A 22,767-nucleotide genomic window follows, 5' to 3' on the forward strand; every position below is an offset into this window, starting at 1 on the left:
ACTGGATCTGGCTTGATCTGTGAGGCTAATATGTAAATGAGCTGTTCATAAAAACAAGTTCTGGAGGTCTTTCGTAACTGATTGTTTGTAATTCCATGCCATTTAAAGCACTACACTCATGCTTAACATCCTTATACTGAAGCTTTAACAGTAAAAAGCTGTAGATGTCCTGTATTTGGAGGGTGGGGGACATTAGGCTATACCACTGGCCTGAGGCTCAGTCACCTTGAATGATTTTTGACAATTTCACTCTGGGTACATCTTTTTACACAATCTGAAACTGAGTGTGTCTGTTGTCTAAATACTTTTACAATGAAACAGGATGACAAGGGTGCTCTCTAGTATTTTACCTAAAAATAAGGACAGGAGATGAACACTTTCTTACATGGCATAATATTCTGGAGTCTTGCAAAATATAAAAGTGACATATATGAAAATCAACCAAATTAGTGCATATTCATTTGCAGGTGGAAACAAAAATGATATTAAAAATATATACAATAAAAAGAAAATGTTGAACCTGTATAACTGTGCCACATATACAGTTAGGTCCATACATATTTGGACAGTGACACAATTGTCATCATTTTGGCTCTATATACCAACACAATGAATTTGAAAGGAAAAAATCAAGATGTGCTTTAAGTGTAGACTTTCATCATGAATGATTTATGTTAGTTTGTACAAGTACTTTTGAGCCCCTAAAATTGGGGGACCACATATAAAATGTGTGTAATTCCTACACCGTTCACCCAATTTGGATATAACTACCCTCAAATTAAAGATGAAAGACTACACTTAAATCACGTTTCCTTTCAAATGCATTGTGGTGGCATACAGAGCCAAAATGATGACAGTTGTGTCACCGTCCAAATATTTATGGACCTAACTGTATATATGTGTGTGTGTGTGTGTTTGTGTAAGCATGAATAATTTATCAAGGAGACAATAATCAATTATATTAGAAATATAATCCCTATTCCTCATAATATAAAAGAAGACAACTGTGCAATTTGTGGTTTATTTATTTCTTGTATGGGGATGGCATGGGGTGAATAACAACATCAGGTCAGCATAAATTACAGCTGAAGGATGTTCAGTTGTTTGAAGAGTATGCAGTTTTCCAACAAGTACTGGGATTTTCCAACACACAAGTGAAGATGATCTAAGTTACAAGGAGTGCCACACCATCTAGTGGCAGGAAAATAAATGTTTTCCTGTCAAAGACAACCAACCTGGCTTTGCACCATGAAAAGATGATGTACATCCTACAATATGTGATGAGAAACTGGAGCATGTAGAGGATTTGCGTTATTCAGCTGAGTAGTTTATCTGTCCTTCACAAAGCACTCTAAACCAGTGGATGTACAATATTCAATTTTGTATCAAATTAAATGCATTTAAAACTAGCCTGAGACATTCATATTGTGCTGAATCTCTAATCTCATGGATAGAGGAATGAGTCACTGGTCAAGACTGTGCTCTGTTGTAGTGAAAAGAAAAGCAAAGGGAAAAAGTATTTTGAGTTCAACAGAGAAGCTGCAATGAAACAACTGCAATTCAGGAAGTCGAATAATTCACAAAATGTTCACATACAAATAGCATGGCCTTCTCTAGTCAACAGTGATATGACAATAGTGGGTCGGATTAGTCTGCTTTGGAAATGCTGTGTTTCATTCAGCTTTCAATGTGTACTGCAAGTATACAACACTGGATTTTCAACAAAACACACAGAACATGTTAGGAATTACAATCCTACGAAAGATCAATCCACATACAGTACAAATCTCAGATTCTCAGAGAAAAAAAAGGCTGCAATAAGATTATACAATATCTTTAACACAATCAATTAGTTAATGTTAAAATTCGGCTGTTCCATTTTCACCCATGCCTTGTCCCCTGCTGCTTGCGTTTGAAACCCACATTAAGCAGCCTGCCAGTGGGAATGCATTCTTCAATAGCGAGCAATAGTACTGAAGACAGAAGTGAATCCATTTTACATTAATAAATGACCTCTTCGGATAACTCCAAATAGGTTCTATTTCCAGAATCAAACATTCTGTCTGAATATATATTAATTAGCTCCTAAAGAACATAATGAAGGCAAAAATTATAATGACCAGCTGCTGCATTTGATTGCTATTGTTTAATATGAGTGATGTCTCTGATATGATGTTGGGCTCTTGTGAGATGTTATGCTGGAAGCCAGTCCTTCGGGCTGGAGATTCTTACTCTTCTTAAGGGGTGGACTTGCTCTGGATTGGTACAGGGACAGGACAGGACTTCCTGCAGCTTCTTCTGGTACTTGTCTTCAGAAGTCCGCCCTTGCTCAAACTCCTGCCACTCTTCGGCCTTCTCTGCCTCCCGCAGACGCTGCTGATAGGCCACCTGAGCCAGCAGGTCCCCCTGGTACTCCTGGTTGGCCTTCTTTTTACTTCAAGGCAAGGAATAAACACATTGTCCCTCCTGCTAAAGTAAACTAAAGTAACTTCTGAATAGTAGCCTGTGTATGTGTGTTATTACATGCTGTCAATCCCAATTTCATAATGGCAGAACTGCTTCCCTAGGGGGTTCCACACTGTCACAACAGTTTGTCTCCATGATTAGGTAGAAGACACCCCATTGAGTTACATACCTAGACATCTTCTCCTCTTCCAAAGCTTTGTGCTCCTCGATGGCTTTGGCCAGCTGCTCTCTCTCCTCAGCAAGCTGGGACTGCTTCTGGTTGTTCTCGTCCACTAGTGAGAGAGGGATACAAGATGCATTGCTCGCTTCTTTATAGCACAATGTCGTAATGGCGTAAGATAATGTTACGCTGAGTAGTTGAAAAGTGATCCTTACACTTGGCCTGCATCTGAAGGCGTCGGGTGTCCATGACTTCTCTCATGAGGCGGTTCCTGGCCTCCTTCTCTAATCTCCACTGCTCAGCCCTCTTGGCCCAGGAGCGGTTCAGTTCAGCCTCCATCAGCTGGTCCATCTCTGCCTCTTGTCTCTTCTGCTCATCCAGCTGCTGAGCTAGATACTCCCGGTACCTCCGCTGCTCCTCTCGCAGCTGCAACTATACAACATACAACACAGCACAGCATGCACATCAGAAAAAGCCACACAGACCACTTGACCACACTTCACCCCAGTGGCCATTTCAGAGGACTTTAACTCCCTTTCAGCTGTGTCAAGTCTTTTCCCAAGCTCTTTCTGGAATAGGAGAAAAGACATGCTAGCTAATGTAAGCAGGGGACAGCAAGAAACAACATAACAGGTTGAGAGATGAATAGATGTTTGAGGAAATGGAATCAGAAAGTGCAGAAATAAAGGTTAAGAGGAGTAATGAAAAGGAGCACAAGTAAATTTTGGGTTCCAACAAGTTGCTTCCCAGTAAGAAACTGTCAGAACGAATGCCGTCAGCCTAGTTTCGCTTTTCTCACCTTCTTGTGCTGCCGGTCCTGGGACTCATCCTGCTCCTCGCTCAGCAGCTGCTCCATGATCTTCATGTCCAGGGCCAGCTCCTCCTGCTGCTCCCGGGTTAGGCGCTTCATCTTGAGGCGCAGGGAGTGGTCGAGCAGCCGGCGGGTCTGCTGCTGGCTCTGGAGTTTGTGCTGCCTCTCCCGCTCCTCCTCCAGCTTCAGCATCTCCCGCTGCTCCCTCTGCCGACAGGAAATAGCACAAATGTCAGGAACTGAGAGACGCCAGCGGTGGAGGAGCCTCGCTCACTGATCTAGGCCAAGCCAAGGAGGAACATCCAAGGTCATTCAGCTTGTGGAGATCACCAGCTGTTGAAGAAGCTCAGCATTCTCCCAGATCCAGCAAACTCCCTCACAATTATTTTCAGAAGAGTCAAGGAATTATTTAGCAGTTTTCTACACCATTTTCCGCCTCAGATACAAAGATATGAAGATCAGACCCATTGGCATTAACAGAAAGGCAAGCAGAACCGAGGGAGCAACACGCACATGAGAGACAATGAACTCGTTTACCAGCAACTGTGCCTCCTCTTCCTTCAGCAGCTTGGCCTGCAGCCTCTGTTCCTCAGCAGCTGCCATCTGCACCTGGAGGAAGTCCACCATCTCGCGGTTTCTCTCCCTTTGCTGCAGGGCGTCCCGGCCTTCCCTCTCCTCCTTGGCCTGTCTGTCTCTCTCCCACAGGTGGGCGAAGAGGTGATCTTCCTCTTCCTTCTGCCTGCGCACCTGTTCCTTCAGGGAGAGCTGGGCCATCCTCTCCGAACAGACCTCGTCCTGCCGGCGCCGAGTCATCACTGCCCGCAGCTCCTCGCACTGCTCCCTGAAATGAGCGCACAGTGGCACAGCGTCTCAGATCACACCCCGCTATCAGATCAGTGCCATTTCCTCTTCCCCCCTCCTCCTACATGACACACATTGGCATCTTAACGTCTTTTTTTTCAGTACTATTGCTCCCATTACCCCCCATTCCCCCATTTCTCATCACAGTTAGGAATCGCCAATTCCTGGACTCCAACCACGTTTTCAACTCTTCTCTATTCCTCTGAATGGAAGAGAAGAGTATGCATGCTGTGCAGCTGCTCCATCGTAGCCATCAGCTGTGTTAAGCGCTCTCCACTCAGTGTGCCCACGGCCCAGCTATTACAGCTGGAGAATCGATGCAGCTGCAAATGCTAACAATCTGACCCTGCAGGTGCCTGATGAACCGCAGATTGGTATTTGATGATGTGAGGAGTCCCCAGATGACTTCTACCTGTTTCATCCTGGCGAAGCTCATCCAATCGTTTGACACCCCTGGGGAACTATTGATAAAAGCCAGCAATAGCATAGCTGGGATTCAAGACTCAATCCAGGCTATAGGACACAGCTTTGCACTATGAACTAAGATATCCAGGATCTAATCTAAATATAGAAAATCCCACCTTAACATTCAAGTAAAAATGATACAAAATAATCTTATGGGCGCATCTTGTGTGCATATGTATTGCCGTGAGAGTGACAGAGTTCTGAAGCTTTGAGTTATTTTAATTAACTTTCAAGTCCACGGCATGCCAAGTCATATTCTTAAACACTGTTCACTGTCACGTTAATGAGCTTAACGGACTGCAATGTCTGGTTTAAAATGATATGCTCCTTAGAAAGTCTCTGCAGTAATCTGTATTATAGTATTATAAAGCTGTTGTTTTGCAGCAGGTAGCTTTCCTACATTTAATACACAATGAACAATCTGTCAAAGGAAGGGACTTAATAAAATCTTCAAGTTCTGTTCCTATATAAGTTTGATTTCATAATACGTCTTACGTATACAGCAATTGCTTTGTGGTTTCCTTAATCCTAATAATTCCCATTTGGCAGTGCATGTCACAGTTCTGGACTGATGTAGACTAACTGTCAATCAATCACACTGAAACCCCCACAGAGACAGGCTGCCTAATGCCTCTTACTCTTGTTTAAGTTAAAAAGGGGACAACGACAACAAGGAAGATTTACAAATACAATGACAGGCTCTTACCGAAATTGTAGGTCCAGTTTTTCAGCCACCAATTTTTGTCTCTCCGATTCCCTTTTCTCTCTCAGGAACTTGGCTCTCTCTCTCATCTTTGCTTGCCGCTCCAGTGTCGTCTCTCCCTTGGATTCCATTTCCTGGATATAATCCAATTCCTCTCTCTCCAGCAGCTCTCGCAAACTGCAACGTAATGTCATTTAAAATCACTACACATACGTCTATAAAACACAATAACTTTTTTCTATGTTCTTTTGGTTTCCCATTCATATTCATGGATCCATTATAATAATACATGTTGTAAATTATGAAATAAAACCATCTGCTCTTAAAGTTTTATTGTTTTTGGGTAATGTATGGGGCTGCTTGTTCCCTTAAATTGTGATATAGACCTACAACTTGGATTTTTTTACATTTGTAGCTGGTTTTTGCTCTGGATAAAAATAATGTTATTAAATGTTATTTCAACAGTGCTTCCCACTTATAACTAAACATATTATTGTACTCATTCTAATGCAGCAGAAATGTATATTGCCAGTCAAACCTTTCCCTCCTTGCTTCAACCCTCATGTTATACTGTTGCATGGTTTCGTGGACCTTCCTCTCAATGGTGCCGTGCATGATCCTCCGGTCGGTGGTTTTCTCCCATTGCATCTTCATGTCACAGTTGCTCTGATATTTCGTGAAAGCTACGACTTCATTTCTGGCCTCCTCCTGCCTCCGTCGGTCCAGAATCAGAAAGTCTGGTGGCCTGACAGAGGGCTGCCTTGCTCTCTGGGGAAAATGATTATAATGCCATCATAATAATAACAACATCAAACGCAAAGCTGTTGGGGTGAAAAGGGAGGTGGCGTTATTTGCAATGATTGATGGATTCATTTGGAATATAAAAAGTATACCGGTGAAATCAGTTTCTGGTCCAGACCCTAGTTCTTTCTTGATAAGATCAACATCCCAACCGACCCAATCCCTCCATAACTGCTGCTTGGCTTTTGGCCCTGCTTTATCTCCACTCCCTTGCCCTTGCCTCTATCTCACTCATCCTGTGCTTCGTCCCTTCTACTTTCCCATAGCCCCTCACTCTCCTCCCACGCCACCCAGTGGCGCAGCATCGCAACTACATCATCTCTGACTGGTTTCCAGCATCATGACCACCTCCAAGTCTCTGCTTTGCAAATCACTACAATCCTACAACAACCGTTATGCAGGATCAGCCCCGCTAGGAAGACAGTACCTTCATATATTCGCTTCTGTTGTATTTTGAATTAGCGCTGTAAGTGATATTGTATAAAACTGAATTGTTTAAAATCACGAATGCTGTATAGATGTATTATAATGTATAGATGACGAAGAAGAAGAAGAAGAAGAAGAAGACATAGGCTAGTTTTCAATGAACAGATTTCTCTTGAGGTTTACTTACCAACGCAACCGAATGAGGTGTTGGTCCAGTAAATTCCCTGCATCGTGGTTTAGTTCTCTGACTTACCAACATGTTTGTTTTTGTTGGGACGCTGTTTTTTGTTTACTGAGGTAATATATATTATTAGCATTTATATGGTATTTACTGTGTTAAAGTCCAGCGCACAGTCCCGGGATGCAGCGCTCAGTTCCGCACACTTGTGTATACGGAAGTAAGTCGTGTTTCCATAGCAACGCACAAGCGGAAATGAGGTCAGTTCTGGCGCAGGTCTGCGGCTCGGCTGCTCTGTGTATGAAAAGCAAAACGACGATTTCAGTTTGCATTGAAACAAGTGGAAATATCTTGCGGGGACTTTATCCAGAAGGGGATCCAAGGGCTGCTGCTACTATATGCGCGTTAGATGCGTCTATAAACACAGCAGGCAGAGCACAGCATGGTAAAACTACTCAAGGAATATGGGCCGTCTGTTTTAATGGATGGAATTAATTAGCCTGACTCCTAAAAACAGACAATCGTTTGTCAACTGTGATACTGCATTGCTTTATCCATATCACAGTTCTTACACTAAAAAATATTGTTTTATACCAGTTGGATCAGTTGGTCTCAACAGCCTGAACCCCAACCCCAAAAGCAAAATGTCAAGCCAGTGGAAATCTACTTGATTCAGTTAACTAAGTAGAAATGCAACACTTAATCCTTTTGTTTGACTTTAGTAGGTTACCTGCCCCAAATGTATACTTACCATTGGCAAATTGTCTTACTTTCAGTGTGCCACTCAATTTTGAAGAATACACTTGAGAAAGAAGAAAAAATTAAATATTTCCTACCAGAATTACACAAGCCCTTACATCAGGACAAACTCACGTTTCTCATAGAAAGAAAATGCTGTTCTTCAATCTGTAACTGTGGAGTGGCAGATGGGGTTGGTGTGTTGCACATAATCTGATGTTAACTGGTGTGAATTAGGTTGGAGAAGTTTGGGAAACTGCTACAGCATTGGCTTCGGGTTCATACAAATTGGACACATTTTTGGAACGTACATGGGGACTATTCACCTACTTTGTTGGTTGCAATTTCTTTTTAAGTTGCGTACTAGTTTAGTACACAGCTCTTTACAAAGCTTGGGATAATCCTGAGTTAGTATTCTGCTTTCAGTTCATTGCAATGGAGTCAGGGCTTTCATGCAAGCTTTTCTTGACAATTAACCCAATTAATGGACTTCAAATACATGAACCGTGCAGCCGTGTTTTGTAAGAGATCATAATTTTACATTAGCATTTAAAATTCTGGAGCACTTAAATGTAGCATGTTTGCAGGTGAGGGTGCAGTCCTGGTACTTGTAGACAGCTGTTCTACCAGAAGGGGTCACCAGGAGGCACAGCCGAGGAGCACAAACCAAGCAGAGGGGTTGTGCTTTTAAAACAGCCTACCTGTAGTGTTCTTTGAAAATGTCTGATGTCATTAAAGCTGATTTTTAACTGAATATTTCAAGCACACTCCAGATTAGGAGAAAAGCTAAATCAAATAAATATAGTAACTGGTGAATCGTCACTGCATGGCTAGGTGTTTTGAATATATGAGGGCCATTATTTTAGTTCTTCTTCCTAATAACTGTAATTAGGCTTTTATTTTTTATGATCGAATGAGCATTAGAGGTTTGGTTGGGATGATGTTAGATTTGATACAAAAAAGTGTTTGTTTGTGATTATCAGTTACAATTGATTGAGGGTTAGCATTAGAGTATTAAAAAATAATACATTTATTAAATAGTTTGCCATGCAGCTCCATTTGGGAAGCATTATCTTACAAGATTGTATCTTAAGAAATTATTTTGATGATGATGAGCAATACAACTACTGAGGTTAAAATACATCTTGAAAAATGTACAGCATTTCAGAACCTAGGTCATAAAAACGTATTGAACTGAATTAAGCATATTGCCTTGAGAGGACTGTCCAAACGAGTGTGATTCTCCAGGCGCACAGATATAAATGCTAAGGGCTTTCCACGCTCTGTCTGAGGAGGTTTTTACCATGTGATCGGTCATGAGTCAGATAATCTCATGTGTCTTGAGGACCAGATTTCTGTGGGGGTCCTTTTAAAGTACAGCAAAGTGCAGTTTCATCTGTTTTTGTTTTCCAAATATCACCTTTCTCTGTATATAGATTTAGGGTAAGGTAGCCCCTCTCCTAATTATACTGCCTGGTCCAATTAAAAACTACAAGTAGGAAGCTGGTTACATTGAGGGATGTCTAAGTGTCCATATATGTTCAAATAAAGAACATCTTGCTGGACCTCCTGAAGAGTACTTGGGATATAATAATACATAATAATGACATAATGTGATGACTATGATGACTCTCTTTGAAATTGATAAAGGACATACTTATAAAAAAAAACATGTAAAAACAACTGATTAAAATGCAGATCAGATTTCCTACATCTTTGGATTTGAATTGCAGTTTTTTTTTTTCTATCTATCTATATGTGTACCTTTGATGTCAGTGGCTTATGACATGACTGTAGCCTCATGTTAATCATAGCGGAGTCAGATGGGCACATGATTGCAATGGATGCATAATCACATGCCTTTATGCGTAGTGGATGTCGCATTGCAATGCTCACACTCACACAGGCCCCTGAAACACTGCTCATCCTGCGGGGTCGGCCTGGTCGCACAGTCTGAAGTCACAGGTTGGATAGATAACCCCCTGTAGGTTTCAATTCATACAACCCCCTTTTTTTTAAAAGAAACTCCAAAAGACTTAAAAAGGTCAACATGTTCACCCTTTCAATGACTAGTTCATTTTCAGTCCAGTTGTATTTTTTGCCCTGATTTTAATTAGGTGCAGTTACTGATTGTTTTGTCATTATCAGTGCGCAATCTCACTGGTTTTAGGACCTTGGCAGGATTAGTGCACGGCGAGGCGTCAGACGCATCATGTGACCGTGCCCAGCCTGCTGTCATGTGCTTTGAGTCTCGCAAGTTTCGCTGCGGCTGTCGACTGTAGTGCAACTTATTTCTGCAGGGAAGCGCATCCCATCCCATCCCATCCCATCCCATCCATTGTATGTCATTATATCACCGTTGCAATGGACTGCGGAATAATAACCTCGAAAACAGTCCTGCTGTTACTGAGCTTGATCTTTTGGGTAAGTGTGTCTATTTTTTATTTCATTTGTCCTGCTCAGTGTCATCATATTATACCGCGTAGACCAAAAAAAGAAAGAAAACGTTGTTTGTTCATAGTGTGTTTCATGTGATTAACCGCGCACGGATCAATAAATGCGAGTGCGCTACTCTTCGAGCACTGATACCCGGAAAAGCCGTTTCCATTGTCGTTTTTAATTGTATTTATTTAACTATGTATAAACTATTACAATTGATTCAGTTGAAAGATGTTGAAACGCATAATGGTGAGTTCCCCTCTGACTTTGCACTTCGCTCTGTATCTAATGGTGTCTTTGCGCCGTAATATCGACCGTTCAGAAAGCACGCCGGTCCCGTTCGGTTTGCGCAGGTCTGCGCAGGTGTGCGCCGCTGCACCAATGGAATCCGTGGAATTCTGCAGATCTGCGTACAAGCGTGGAAATCGGCGCTACAGTCGGTGTTCAGTAGTCTGACTGGGTGTTTTTGAGCAGATGGGATGAATGGCTGTCAGATAATATCTATGTCTGTAGTGATGGATCTAACAGCTGCTACCAGCACAATACAACTCCCCCAAGACTGATGGGTTCCTCGTTGAACTGACTTTCTGTTTTATTATATTGGGGTGGATTCCTGTCTTCAACCGCGGATAGTCTCGGAAATGCACTCCCGCTGCTCTGAACTGCAATGACGCATATGAAATTCCAGTTCAACCACATGCCCTTTGCAGTTCTTAAGTACTGATATTGGAAATCTGCATTAAAATACCCTACATAGCTGTTGTGCTGGGGTAGGAACAGGGGTTTCAACTCCATTAGAAGTCTTTATGACTGATGCCACCTTCCAGTACTCAACACAGATGCACTACCCCAAACTTTTGCAAATACAATAAAACAGATGTCTGTATCTTTTACATAAAAAGTGATTCCTTTGTTTGTATGGTTTATGTAACCACTCTATATTTATGTGTGTAAAGGTTTTCAAGCTGGTTCAGATAAGTTCAGTGAACTGGATCAATTAAAAACATACCAAAGATCACAAATCACAGGAAGACCTCTCCTGTTTCCTGTGGATTAGCTTCATATTTGCAATTGTCTGGTACAATCCCAGTTTTTAATATTTGTAAGTGACTTGCAAGTGAGTGTCTGTGGGAGTTGCTGATTTACAGGTTATTCTAATTGAGCAGCATGTTGGGGCTTATGTGTATATATTAATTGTAGGACATAATTGGTATTGGTTTCAAATATACATTTTAATAATATTTAAAGAATAAATTGATATCCTCTTAATTAATCATACTTTTAATGTATTACATGTTGTAGTATAACAATTTGTAGTGTGGGAACTTGCAGAACAATTATATAGGTATTTATTTTAACACCGTCTAGTACTTTTGTTCACCCTGCAGGCAAAATATATTATACTGCAGGTAGGACTTAATCTCCATTACAGACTTTCACTCACTAGTTAATTTAAGTATATCGAACTAAAGCTTCTGTGTTTTTAAACTCTTGTCTAGTTCCTCGGGTTTAATAAGCAGAAAATCCGTTTGTTGTTGTAACTGACGGGAGTATTCATTGGCCTGGTTTACTATAAATTGCTGTTTATGGTTGCCTCAAATTAAATAAGGAATGAAAGTGAATGGAAATGTCTCTCTGTAAGGATTTGAGACGGGTAAGAATAATCTGCAGTTGAAGCTGACTCTTCTGGGCCCCTTCAAGAAATGTTGGGATGAAATACTGGGGTCAGTTACTTTTAAATTAAATTTCAACTTTAGATTATTTTGGGATTTCAGTTTTATATTTGTCATTGAAGATATTTGGATTTAAAGGGTGTGACGCACAATGGACTGGATAGTGTTTTCTCTGGTAAATAAATTACTTTAAGATATGGATACTCTCTATCTCCTTTGTCAAAGAAGGCTTTGTCTTTCGCTCCAGTAGTTGGATTGGTACGAAACAAGTGTGGGGATTACCCCAGTTCAGGATGTTTCACAAGCACACTATGACAATTCAAATGTTTTCACTTTTACTTCACTGTGAGAACATATTAGTTTTCCTCTAAAAGGATTCTGGTAAAGTGGGCGTTTTTCCTTACAGCACACAGTGTTAGTGTTGCTAATTATAACTTTCATTATTCATCTATCTAAAGGATCTCCATCAAAGGTCCCCTGTCCGCAGTGAGGTAGCTTCAAATCGATCTGTTAGATTCTGTGTATCAGTGGCTATGGAAGACCCAGCATTGTTTGCAATGCATGTAACCGAGTTAGCAAAAGCTTGTGTTTCCCTTTTGAAACACAGGGTGATTTTTGTTTTGTTTTGTTTTGTTTAGCAATAAAGGCACCTTAACAAAGGAAATGTTTGTTCAGGGGAATGCATAACATAATGCTCCATTTGTATAAGCCACCACTGAACACATGTTTGAAAATGTTCCCTAAACACTTTCCTAGTGGGTGAGTACTTCTCTAATTGGGAAGGTATTAAGTTAGTAAGCAGATTTCTTACCGTAAAACAGAGGATTGCCTAGACCTTGCTCTGCTCGTTCTTCATGAGCAACAGTGTCATCTGGAGAATAACATTCATATGCTTTTTAACTGTAGTCTGTCCATGATTTCTTAACATCATCCTTTATACTGCTTAGTAAATATTGTAGTTTTCTCAGAAATGCTGTTAAACTGAACATTAAAAGACATTCAAGTAAATGATTGTGCGTTGTATTGTCCATAATTCTCTACAGTCTAGTTTGTTAGTTGGCTGGCGTATGTGATTCTTCACAGCTCACTCATTCCAGTGGAGAAGTACAGAGGGTGCAGTTTCAGCATTAATGACCAAGGAAGGGAGGAAGCTTTTTTACCAGCTTCATTGTATGACCTGTATTTTCCCCTATTGGAACCACAAAACCACAAGGAAAAATCATGTTAGGAAAAAGACAAGCAGATTGATGCATGACAAAACTGGGTCATATTTCTCTGCTTTCTGACTTTTTTGAGATCGAGAGAGGGAGCACAGTAAATTCACCCGTGTTGAATTAACTCCAACGGTGTTAAAATTAACTCTAAAAAAGTGTTTATATAATCCACACTGACCAGAGTAAAATGAACACTTTCAACAGAGTTGGCATTTTTACACCGCCTCAGAGTTAAAAGTCCTGCTCTCAGGGAGTTAAATAAGCAACTCTTATAAGTGTTTACATCTGTTACTCCATTAAATTATTAAACCCCTGTTTACTCTGCTTTTATCAATCAAACGATAACTAGCATGACCACAAGATTTTCTTCAATACACTCTTGATGATCAGAAATATGTGCATGTGTATAATTGATACTGTGTATTAAAATCTAGCAGTCCTTTGCTAGAGAGAGAGAAAATATATATTGGTTTACAATTTACTTTTCTGTAAATAAATACCCAGACCCACTCAATTACACAAACTGGTCAGGCATATACAGCTAATGCTTACAAGCACCACCACAAACCCGATAAACAGCCAAACATTCTGGTTTGGGGTTGACTCAAAGACAGGAGTTCGAAGTTAGGGTAGAAAAATCTGACAACACAAATATAAATATATGGGTGGGTAAAGATACATTTTACTTTCAAACAATACTTAATGTACAATAATTAACATTTATACAATTATTAAGAAAAAATAAAACCATAAAACAACAATTATTCAGGAAACTACCACAATGCATTGTGGGTATGGTAAATTATTTGGTTTTACACCAGTACAGTGTAAAATCAACACTCTTTAATTTGACACCTAGTATTAACACTGATTCTCAAGATGGTTTAACTCTCAAAGTGTCAACTGAATCTTTTTAGTGTTGAAACAACACTGATTTCAACACCACATATTTTGCTGTGAGAAATGGAAACTAAATATGCCACCCTAGTGACCACCCTAGAAGTTCTTAAAGATACCAATTCTGTGACTGTTTTTGTTTTGTTTTTGTTCCTGCAATTCACTCAGATGTTGGCACAGCCTTGAGACCAAATATACAACATTTGATCATAGATTTTTATTTTTATTTTACCATATTACATCTACCTAGTCACTTTAAGAGTCTCCAACCCTGATCATTGGCCAATGTTAATATTATGTTATTAGATTTATATTTTAATATCGCATCATATAATGTTAAGTGTAAATTAATGGCTTATTGAAAGATGTATGTATTTTGTGATGGATATTTATTTAAAATAATGAAAAAACACCAAATGATGTTTGTTTCAGGCCGCGGGGGCAGCTCTGGCATACGTAAGCTCTTATGTGTTCACGAGTTACAAAACGTATGACCACTTCCTGGAAGACAAGTACACCCTGATTCCTGCGATCGTCATCCTGGCTGTTGCCGTGGTGATGTTTATCATTGGGACCATCGGATGCTGTGCCACTCTCCGCGAGTCACGGATTGGATTGGGATTTGTAAGTGTGGTGTAGCTCCAGATTCCTGTACTTTTTCTTTTTCTTTTTTCTTTTTATAAATAAAACAGGGGTGGCCATTCCAGTCCTCAAGGGCTATCCTCCTGCAGGTTTTATAGGTGCCTTACAATTCACAACTGATCCAAGACCTGGAAAAAAAGTGGTGATTTTGACCACTTAATTAGGACCAGAGGTGGAGAGAGACCCAAAAATCACTGTGGCCCTTGAGAACTGGAAGTGGCTTTCCTTGCCATACACAGTCTGATATAAAGATGAAGCATTCTGTTTAAATTTTACTTTCTGAAAAGTGTAAGATCAGAAACACCTTATTGCACACACAATGCTAAGCTTCTTTATGACAGATTGAAAAAAAATATTTTGAGTGTTAAATCTTGCTTCTAAGAAAGTGTCAGTAATGTGGTAAAAATTCTAGATCCCAATAAGTAGAACTGGTGTTTCAGAGACTCCTTAAATTAAGCCAATCCTGAATAGAGCAGGTCTGGGCAGGTATATCTGAATGCCCTTTGATTGTATTCTATGTGAGCAAATACTAATGCAGTTGACCTGCCCTGCCTAGCCCTGCAACTTAAATATCAGTAGATAGGACAAAAAACAAAATAGTTGAAAAGTGGAATAAAATAATGATAGTATTGTTATTCAAGATGGGTCGCCAACAGTCCTTGATGGTGCTTTGTGATAAATGTGTTACAATCACAGCAACTACATTGAAGGAAGTTGTGCAGTATTTCAGTTCCTTTTTCTTGTTGAAAAACAACACATGGTTAAAATAATATTAGCAACAGTAGGGAACTGGGACTAAGTGTGCCTCATTTTGTTTCTCTGACTTATACATTGTTAAAGTTGTTCTTTCATATTTGCTTATTTCCTGCTTAAATGTGTCTATTTGCATAGCTGACTGAAGCATTTATTGCACTGGCAAGATTATTTCAGAGCAGACTAACGAAGATACTAAATACTTTGAGTTTACCATTTCCCAATAAAATCTATTGGAATTAATTTTCAGAGATGCAAGTTTTATGAAAACTACAGGAGTTCTTATGCTTGTGGAAATGCACAGATTGTTGGTTAGGCAGCAAAATAAACTCCTATTAAGAGTTGCGCCCTGTTTCATTTTGTCTTTTTTTCTCTCATTCCTTTTCTTCAGTTCCTGTTCATCATCCTGTTGCTCTTTGTAGCTGAAGTGGCAGCCTTTGTGCTGGGATTCATCTACAGGGCACGAGTGAGTGGGTACAGCAGTGAGCGGCTGAACATCCTGCCTATGTTATTAAAACAGCATTGCTTAGTGTCATTATTTTTGCCTTTTTTTTCCCATGGCAAACAAATATAAGTGAATTGTCCGAGTCTGAGCTTTTGAGATTGTTATTGTGTGTTTTTTTTGTATATTTTCAAGGTGAGCACTGATGTCAAACGGTCAATGAGTGACGTGTTCAATAAGTATGATGGACACAATGCCGAAACAGGAGCAGTGGATTATTTGCAAAAACAGGTAAGTGAGTCAAATGACTGTTCTCTTCTCAGCGTGCAGGAGTAAAAATGGTAAGGGACTCTTTTGGGCCAAGTGATCTGCTACTTTAGGATGCTGCCAGTTTTACATGAGGAGAATTGTGCTTGTCCGATGCCCTGCTGGCGTTCTGATTGTGAGCTGCAGTAGTGAGAGTGTGTGCTGTGTTTCTCACCCTGCAGCTGCAGTGCTGTGGAGTGAAAAGCTACAATGACTGGAACACCACATCATGGTTCAACTCCACTGGCAATTCCACCGTGCCCCTCTCCTGCTGCAAGGTCAATAACAACAACTGCACTGGGAGAATTGACCAGCCCAGCCTCCTGTACACTCAGGTAAGAACTGTGCTCGTCTGTTTTCTTGTTAAGCCTGCAGCCCATTAAGAAACGTCTAAGCACTTGGAAACTTGACATCTTGATACTAATACATATATGAATAACTTTTTAGTAGAAAAAAGACAGCAGTGCAGTTACCGTTAAGTTAGAATGAATCATACTTTTCTTACGAATTGAGAAACTGAGAGTTGTACTAACGGAGGATACTTCTACAGGCCAGTTTTGATAATGAACTAATTGGGGGAGTAAAAAAATAAAAATAAAAACAGTCTGCTTCTTTCAGTTCCTCTGTGCCAGTCGGTAAATGCAAATTATTCAGTTTTAAGTGTCAAGCACCTCCATCATTGTCAAAGTAATCCTCTCTGAGAAAACACAATCCAGATTATTTACACCATAAATAACAGAGCTGGCAGTAAGATTGGGAAAAGGCCAGGGTCCCATTGCATTATTTCTTTAAGACTTTAGGATGATTACCATCTGACAGCGTGAGAGGCTATCAGTGCTGTGGTCATTCTTGAGTCACATACTAGACAGACCACACAGCCATCCTTTTACATCTCGTGCTGTTTTTAGGAGCCTTCTTGATGCACCCAGACAAGTTGCATCAATTCAACATCTGTTTAGTTCTCCTGCAATTAGGTTGTCTCTAGCAATAAAGAAACAAGATATGAATTCAACCACTGAGCCTTATTTCTGTATTTCTGTTCTGCTGTTCAACTTGGCACTGTATACAGGAAGCATGAGTCACTGCTGATTATATGTATGATTTATTTTCCGAACTGTCTTTCTTTGTGCTAGTTGGTCATAAGCAAATGCATGTAAGACCATCCTAAAAAAGAATGTTATTACTAAATTACTAAGAATTACTAAAGCCAGCCTGTATATTTTGAGCAGGTTTGGATTTTTTTTTTTTTTTTTTTTTTTTTTTTTTTTTAATTTTTTTTGACTCACTCAAATGTGACACTTGAATAACTAGGTTTTACGGCTGTGTTCTCGGAAGACTGGGTGAAATCAGGGTGTCTTTCTTTCATTCATGAAATGTAGCTCATTTAAGATGTGACTAATGCTGGAACTAGTGTCTCAATACAACTCCTTAGTGGGGTGCAATATGTTAAAACATCAGCTACTCTGGTTTTAACTAGGCCTACTTGATGGGATGATATAACTCCTGTTTTGACACCTTTGCATTGATTAGCCATTAATTTAATAGTTCTCTTGCTACAAAATGACTTTGTATGCTCTTGTTCAAGCATATCTGCAGGACTTAATCTACAATTATACTCCATCTTGCAACTTGGGGTCAATTAATTTTAAATAATCTTTGCATACTAAATTGAAACTATAACTGAAAGCCTGATCTACAATCTTAGCAGGGCGGTCAAAGGCTTGGAATCTGTTAATTGTTTTTAATCAAGTCTGAAAACACATTTAACTATGTGCTTTTGTACAGTGCTGTGGGTTGCAAATGAAACTTGCTATTTAAATATTATGTATAATTGTTTGATTTTCTCTGTATCATGACATGGAAAATAAATAGCTGCAGAATTTCTTTGTGACTGGGAGATTTGAATTGTAAATATCAAGGCCTTATGTTCGGACTGTGTTTGTGTCCATCTCCTGCTCAGGGCTGCGAAGAGAAACTGGAACATGTCCTTCAAGAAGTCCTAAGCTATGCCATGCTGGTCATTCTGGGATTTGCCATCATCAAGGTAATTAATACAAAACATGTCTGTGTGCAGGATCGCTAATTTAAAACCAATTCTCTGGGTGTAACCTCAATCAGTAAATCGGTCCACCAAAAATCTGAACAAATAGGTACACTTTATTCATAAAATAAGTGCTGTACCTTATCCCCTGATGGTAGCTTAGAAATCCCTTCTGACTTTTTAGTTTATCTTTCACACATTGATTACATCCACCAAACAAAACATGTATTTTGTATTTTATTACTGGTGAGTTGTCTTTGTGTTGCTGCTGTTTTTTGCCTCAATTTGCATAAACAAATATTTGTAAATCTAATACTTTTAAAAGATAATGGAATGTTGCACACTTCCTAAGTTATATTTGATGTATTTCTCCTGTTTGTTGCAGTTCTTTGGCATGCTGAGTGTGTGTGTAATTACGTGCAAGAAGAGGAACCAGAATGAATATCAGCCCCTGTCTGGGACATTTGCATAAATGTTCCTGGAAGCTTGGATGCTGGATTAGGAAACGAACTCTCTTACTGAGGAACCCCCGCATACATTTGGTTCTTTACTGAAGAAATTGACAGTGTTACCTCACCTGTGGTTTATTGTGTTCTACTCGATTTCTATTTGTATTATCTGTGTTGTTGTTGTTATTGTGGTAGTTTTTTTGCTTAAGATCAATCAAAACAAAAAGGCAAAATATCACAGTTTTTGTAATTCTGTGAAATTGAACTCTTTTTGCTTAGTGTTTGTTGAAATGTGATAGTTCTGTCATTTCCCGTACAATACGTTTTACAAGATGTGAAGCAGGTCACCTCTTTGTGGTGGTGGAGGGGGATTTTGAATTATGGAATGATGACTAAACTGGCTCGCCAAATTACCTACTGTAAATATGCACAAATGCTTATCATCTAAACTTCATGTTGTTTCAAGGCATTCTGAATTAAAGTATTAAAAAGGAATGCAGTTGATAGGAAATACATGAAACTGGTCTATTCAAAAGAATCTAATGACATTTGTTGGTATTCACAACATCCAGAAGGAATCGCTCATAGTTTGTGGTAGTAATGTAGTGTTGAATCACTGAAATTGTCAGAATTGCTAGAAAAGTCACTAATTTTGAAGAAGTGCCTTAATTCTGTTATCATTTGTAAAATGTTTAAATCAAGTTGTAATAAAATCAAACATTGTGGATGAGCTGTGGGGTGTATTTACTTACTTTTTTTTCTCAATGTTTTTTTTATATCCCTATATTTACTCATGTTTCTTACAGTAACCTGCTTATAAATATCTACTAGAAGTTTCGAAGTGTTATCCAGAAATAACCCTGGTCAGTGACTGGATCAGTACTGATATGTCTGTGTTATTGTCTTTATTTTGGAGGGCAGTGATTTGCAGTTTTGTAGTGAAGAATCCTCTGTATGGTGGCATTTGGGACAAAATCACACTTCCTGCTTAAATGCAGGATAATGGCAAAAGTTGGCTAACGTCTCAATTCACAAACTTTTTTTTTTTTTTAAACCTATTACAATCTTTAATGCTATTAAAAATCCCTTCACTGTTTATGGAACATATCAAAAATGTATTTCTGTTACTAGAAGATTGTTGACTGACACTCATCCACTATCAATACAAGAGGCTCAAATGACAGAACGTGATTGGTCAACTAGAGTTCTTCTAAGAAAATCTGGGGAAATCCATTCTGGACACATTACATGCATGACACAATTGGATTGGCCCACGTGACCATCTATAAGGGAAAGATCATCTATAAGAATGACAGATCGACGCAAGTGTTGGCGCAGGCGTCGCTGAAGATGCCCACATTGCCAGCCCTACACTTCCAGACTCCATTGGAACTTTCAAGAACTTCGCTTCTAAGAGCACGTTATCTGTTTGATTTACACGCAGTATGGCGGTAATTCTCGTGTCATGGATCAATTGACTAATAGATCTGCACGCAACCATGTTCTTACAGTGGAGACGGAGGTATATTCACTTTGTATTGCACTTATATTTTGTGTCGCCCTGGATAAGGGCGTCTGCTAATAAATAAATAATAATAATATATGGTGAGAGAGATAGAAGATAACCATGATTCCCTTTCAAATCGATAGACCGCAATTACCTAATGGGAAGAGCCTTCTGACCTGCCAATCATTGAAAGTATGTACCAAAGCTGCCCAATAGGGGCCCTGCTGGCAGGAGGAAGACCCGCCCCCGGCGTCTGTGAAAAGTCTCCTCCTGACTGCAGCTCCCTGCCATTTCTTCTTTCACCTTGCCAGTGATAGTGCTTTAGTGTTGTTCGCTTGTGTTCGCATTAAAGTTTTGAGAAGTGTGCTCACCTGCTCTTCGGAGTTCGGTAAAAGAAATTGAGAACCTCTACAGAGTGTGATTCTAATTTTTTGCCTCTTCGGAGATTTAGACTATGGTGCTTTCGCTTCTCTTCGGAGGTAAGTGTGCCGCGGGGGTCTCACTCAGAGCTGGCCTTGGTCCCTCCCTGAGATCTGCTGTACTATTATTACCTCCTGTACCATCTGTTCTTCTTTTACAGATTCGAGTGAAGGTCGAAGGAGACTACTCCAGCTCGAGCAGCCTCCCACAGCTGGTCGGCTGACTGTTCCGCTTGATCTTTTCCACTATCTCCAAACTGTCTCAACCTCTGTCGGCGGACTTTAAACCACTCAACACATCGAAGACGACCCTCGACAACTCGACACGGTCAACCTCGACCAAAACATCGACCTCTCTGTCGACATCGACCTCAATCTTCCACCTCTCAACTATCCCTTGTCGACCTCGACCAACTTCATCCACCGCTCGACCACATCCGTCGACCTTCATGCCACTCCATCGACCTCTCAATCCTTGACTTCGACAACCTCGACAACAACATCGAGGGGGACAGTATTTGCCGGGAGAAGGGGGCTGTGAAAACTGCGCAGCTTTTAAGGAGGCCACGAGACTTAAGAGGGCCAAGAACTCCCCGACGGCCAGCTGTCACAGAGGAAGCTCCACCTGCCGCTCTTCTGTGGGCTTGGCTCTGTGCCGACCCCCCACAAGTGCTTCTCCACAAAGACAGGACAGGCGGCGGTCATCTTCCTCCCGGGCTTCACCAGCGAGGGTGTAGTCCGTCTCCCCCTCTCCACTTCCTCGCAGGCGCTCTCCGGGGAGGAGAGCGCGCTCCCCCAGCTGGAGGTCCCCGAGAAGATGATCCTGCTCTAGATCGTCCAGACGCTCCACTCCACGGACTCCTCCGTGCCGCAGGAAACAGGAAGCGGAAGGAATTGCAACTCTGCTCCGGGAGTTCAGGGAATTTAAGCATAAGCTGGCACCCACCAGCAGATGCTAAACACCATGTGGGCACGACTTCCACCGGAAGAAGACAACCCCCTCCCCTCTCAGCTACCACCACCACCACCACCACCGGAAGAAGCGCTGTCCCATGTGGCGTCACACTCAGATATCTCAGATCCTCCATCTTTCACAGAGGAGAACGAGGTGGTCAGTTCGGTATCTGAGCACTTTCCAGGGCCGAGCATGGAGTTCAAGGCCTTGATGAGACATGCGGCTGTGGCAGTGGATATCCCGTGGTGCCCCCAGGAAGAGGTACCGAAAAATCGGTTAGTGAGGGAGAATACTGCTAAACCTGCAGAGACCCTTCCCCTCCTAGACGATTACCTGGATATTGTACAATCCACTTGGAGACGTCCAGCCTCTGCTCCTGCGACTTCTAGGCAGGCGGATGCCATGTACACAATGGTGGGGGCGGAACAGAAAGGACTGGGATCTTTCCCACCTATAGGGGATATGGTGTCCAGGCTGGTGCAGGCGAATGCGCTGTTAGGCAAAGATCCGCTTTGCCCTAATAAGCAATGCAGGACCACGGATGCCATGCTGAAGAAAGCATACTCCACAGAGACTTCAGTGGTTCAGGCCAACAATGCACAGGCCATTATGATACTGTACATGGGACACCTGACGGGAGCACCAGTCTATGGCAGACGTGGAGGAGATGGAGCTGGTGTCCGCTTACATGATGGACTTGCTATGTGAGGGGGAGAAGGCCATGGGGAGGTCCCTCGCAGCCATGGTAGCAGCCAGACGCCATCTGTGGCTGACACAGGCTAAACTTCAAGACAAGGAGAAGTCTGTACTACTCGATGCTCCCTTCACCCCAGGTCAGACATTTGGTGAGACGGTGGACCTCTCCATTGAACGGTCGGCAAAGGCGAAGGAGACAGCGTCCAAATACGCGGATCTCCACCAGGCTAGATGGCAGCCATAGCAGCACCACTGGGGCTTCCAACAAACCAACAGGCCGTGGCCGAGGCAGGGAAAGCCTCAACCAAGGCCACAACAGACCAGTGGCCCGCAGCCTGAGCAGCGCAGCAGAAGCCAGCCGCAAGCGAGGGGGAAGAATAGGCTCTCCGACTGGAAGCCTAAGGGCAAGGGAGACACCTAACAGCCCCCTGCGAAGCCGCAGGACCGTCCCTGAAGGGACGCGGATGCCATCACCAACCCCCCCCCCCCCCCAACAGACTGACTGATTGACCAATGGCAAGCCTGCACCCAGGACTCTTCCGCATGTTGACTGTGCAGTGTATCCTACAGTCTGTCTGGCCAGGCGACTGGTTCACATCAATAGACTTCGAGGACGCCTACTTCCACGTCCTCATCCTCCCAGCACACAGGAAATACCTGCGCTTCACCTTCCAGGGCCAGGCTCGAATATTCTCCCCCTGGGCCTTATGCACATGCTCCCATTA

At 41.4% G+C, this 22,767-nt stretch overlaps 2 protein-coding genes across 2 annotated transcripts; one reads left to right on the top strand and one right to left on the bottom strand.

The window, feature by feature from the left end:
• Positions 1 to 1,007: 1,007 nt before the first annotated feature.
• cfap53 (cilia and flagella associated protein 53) lies at positions 1,008 to 7,098 on the bottom strand. The gene is made up of 8 exons (XM_066712203.1): positions 6,881 to 7,098; positions 6,005 to 6,234; positions 5,470 to 5,643; positions 3,975 to 4,278; positions 3,426 to 3,644; positions 2,842 to 3,058; positions 2,636 to 2,738; positions 1,008 to 2,434 (listed from the first exon to the last, which is right to left on the bottom strand). The coding sequence occupies exons 1-8, from the start codon at positions 6,950 to 6,952 to the stop codon at positions 2,194 to 2,196; spliced, it is 1,560 nt and encodes a 519-aa protein (XP_066568300.1). The 5' UTR covers positions 6,953 to 7,098; the 3' UTR covers positions 1,008 to 2,193.
• A 2,735-nt stretch (positions 7,099 to 9,833) lies between these two features.
• tspan36 (tetraspanin 36) lies at positions 9,834 to 19,195 on the top strand. The gene is made up of 7 exons (XM_066712204.1): positions 9,834 to 10,033; positions 14,265 to 14,456; positions 15,619 to 15,693; positions 15,865 to 15,960; positions 16,158 to 16,310; positions 17,936 to 18,019; positions 18,402 to 19,195. Exons 1-7 carry the CDS (start codon positions 9,974 to 9,976, stop codon positions 18,486 to 18,488), a joined length of 747 nt encoding a protein of 248 aa, XP_066568301.1. The 5' UTR covers positions 9,834 to 9,973; the 3' UTR covers positions 18,489 to 19,195.
• The last annotated feature ends 3,572 nt before the right edge of the window (positions 19,196 to 22,767 follow it).

Source organism: Amia ocellicauda, chromosome 8 (assembly GCF_036373705.1).
Source record: "Amia ocellicauda isolate fAmiCal2 chromosome 8, fAmiCal2.hap1, whole genome shotgun sequence".
In the NCBI taxonomy this organism is placed as follows: domain Eukaryota; kingdom Metazoa; phylum Chordata; class Actinopteri; order Amiiformes; family Amiidae; genus Amia; species Amia ocellicauda.

Bases quoted from the DNA above. Each gene is read 5' to 3' on its own strand.
- tspan36 (XM_066712204.1), top strand. From the start codon at position 9,974: ATGGACTGCGGAATAATAACCTCGAAAACAGTCCTGCTGTTACTGAGC. The intron at 15,694-15,864 runs GTGAGTGGGTAC...TATATTTTCAAG, and splicing joins GATTCATCTACAGGGCACGA to GTGAGCACTGATGTCAAACG. The intron at 18,020-18,401 runs GTAATTAATACA...TGTTTGTTGCAG, and splicing joins TGGGATTTGCCATCATCAAG to TTCTTTGGCATGCTGAGTGT.
- cfap53 (XM_066712203.1), bottom strand. From the start codon at position 6,952: ATGTTGGTAAGTCAGAGAACTAAACCACGATGCAGGGAATTTACTGGA. The intron at 5,644-6,004 runs GTTTGACTGGCA...ATTACGTTGCAG, and splicing joins GTTGAAGCAAGGAGGGAAAG to TTTGCGAGAGCTGCTGGAGA. The intron at 2,739-2,841 runs GTAAGGATCACT...CTCTCTCACTAG, and splicing joins CCTTCAGATGCAGGCCAAGT to TGGACGAGAACAACCAGAAG.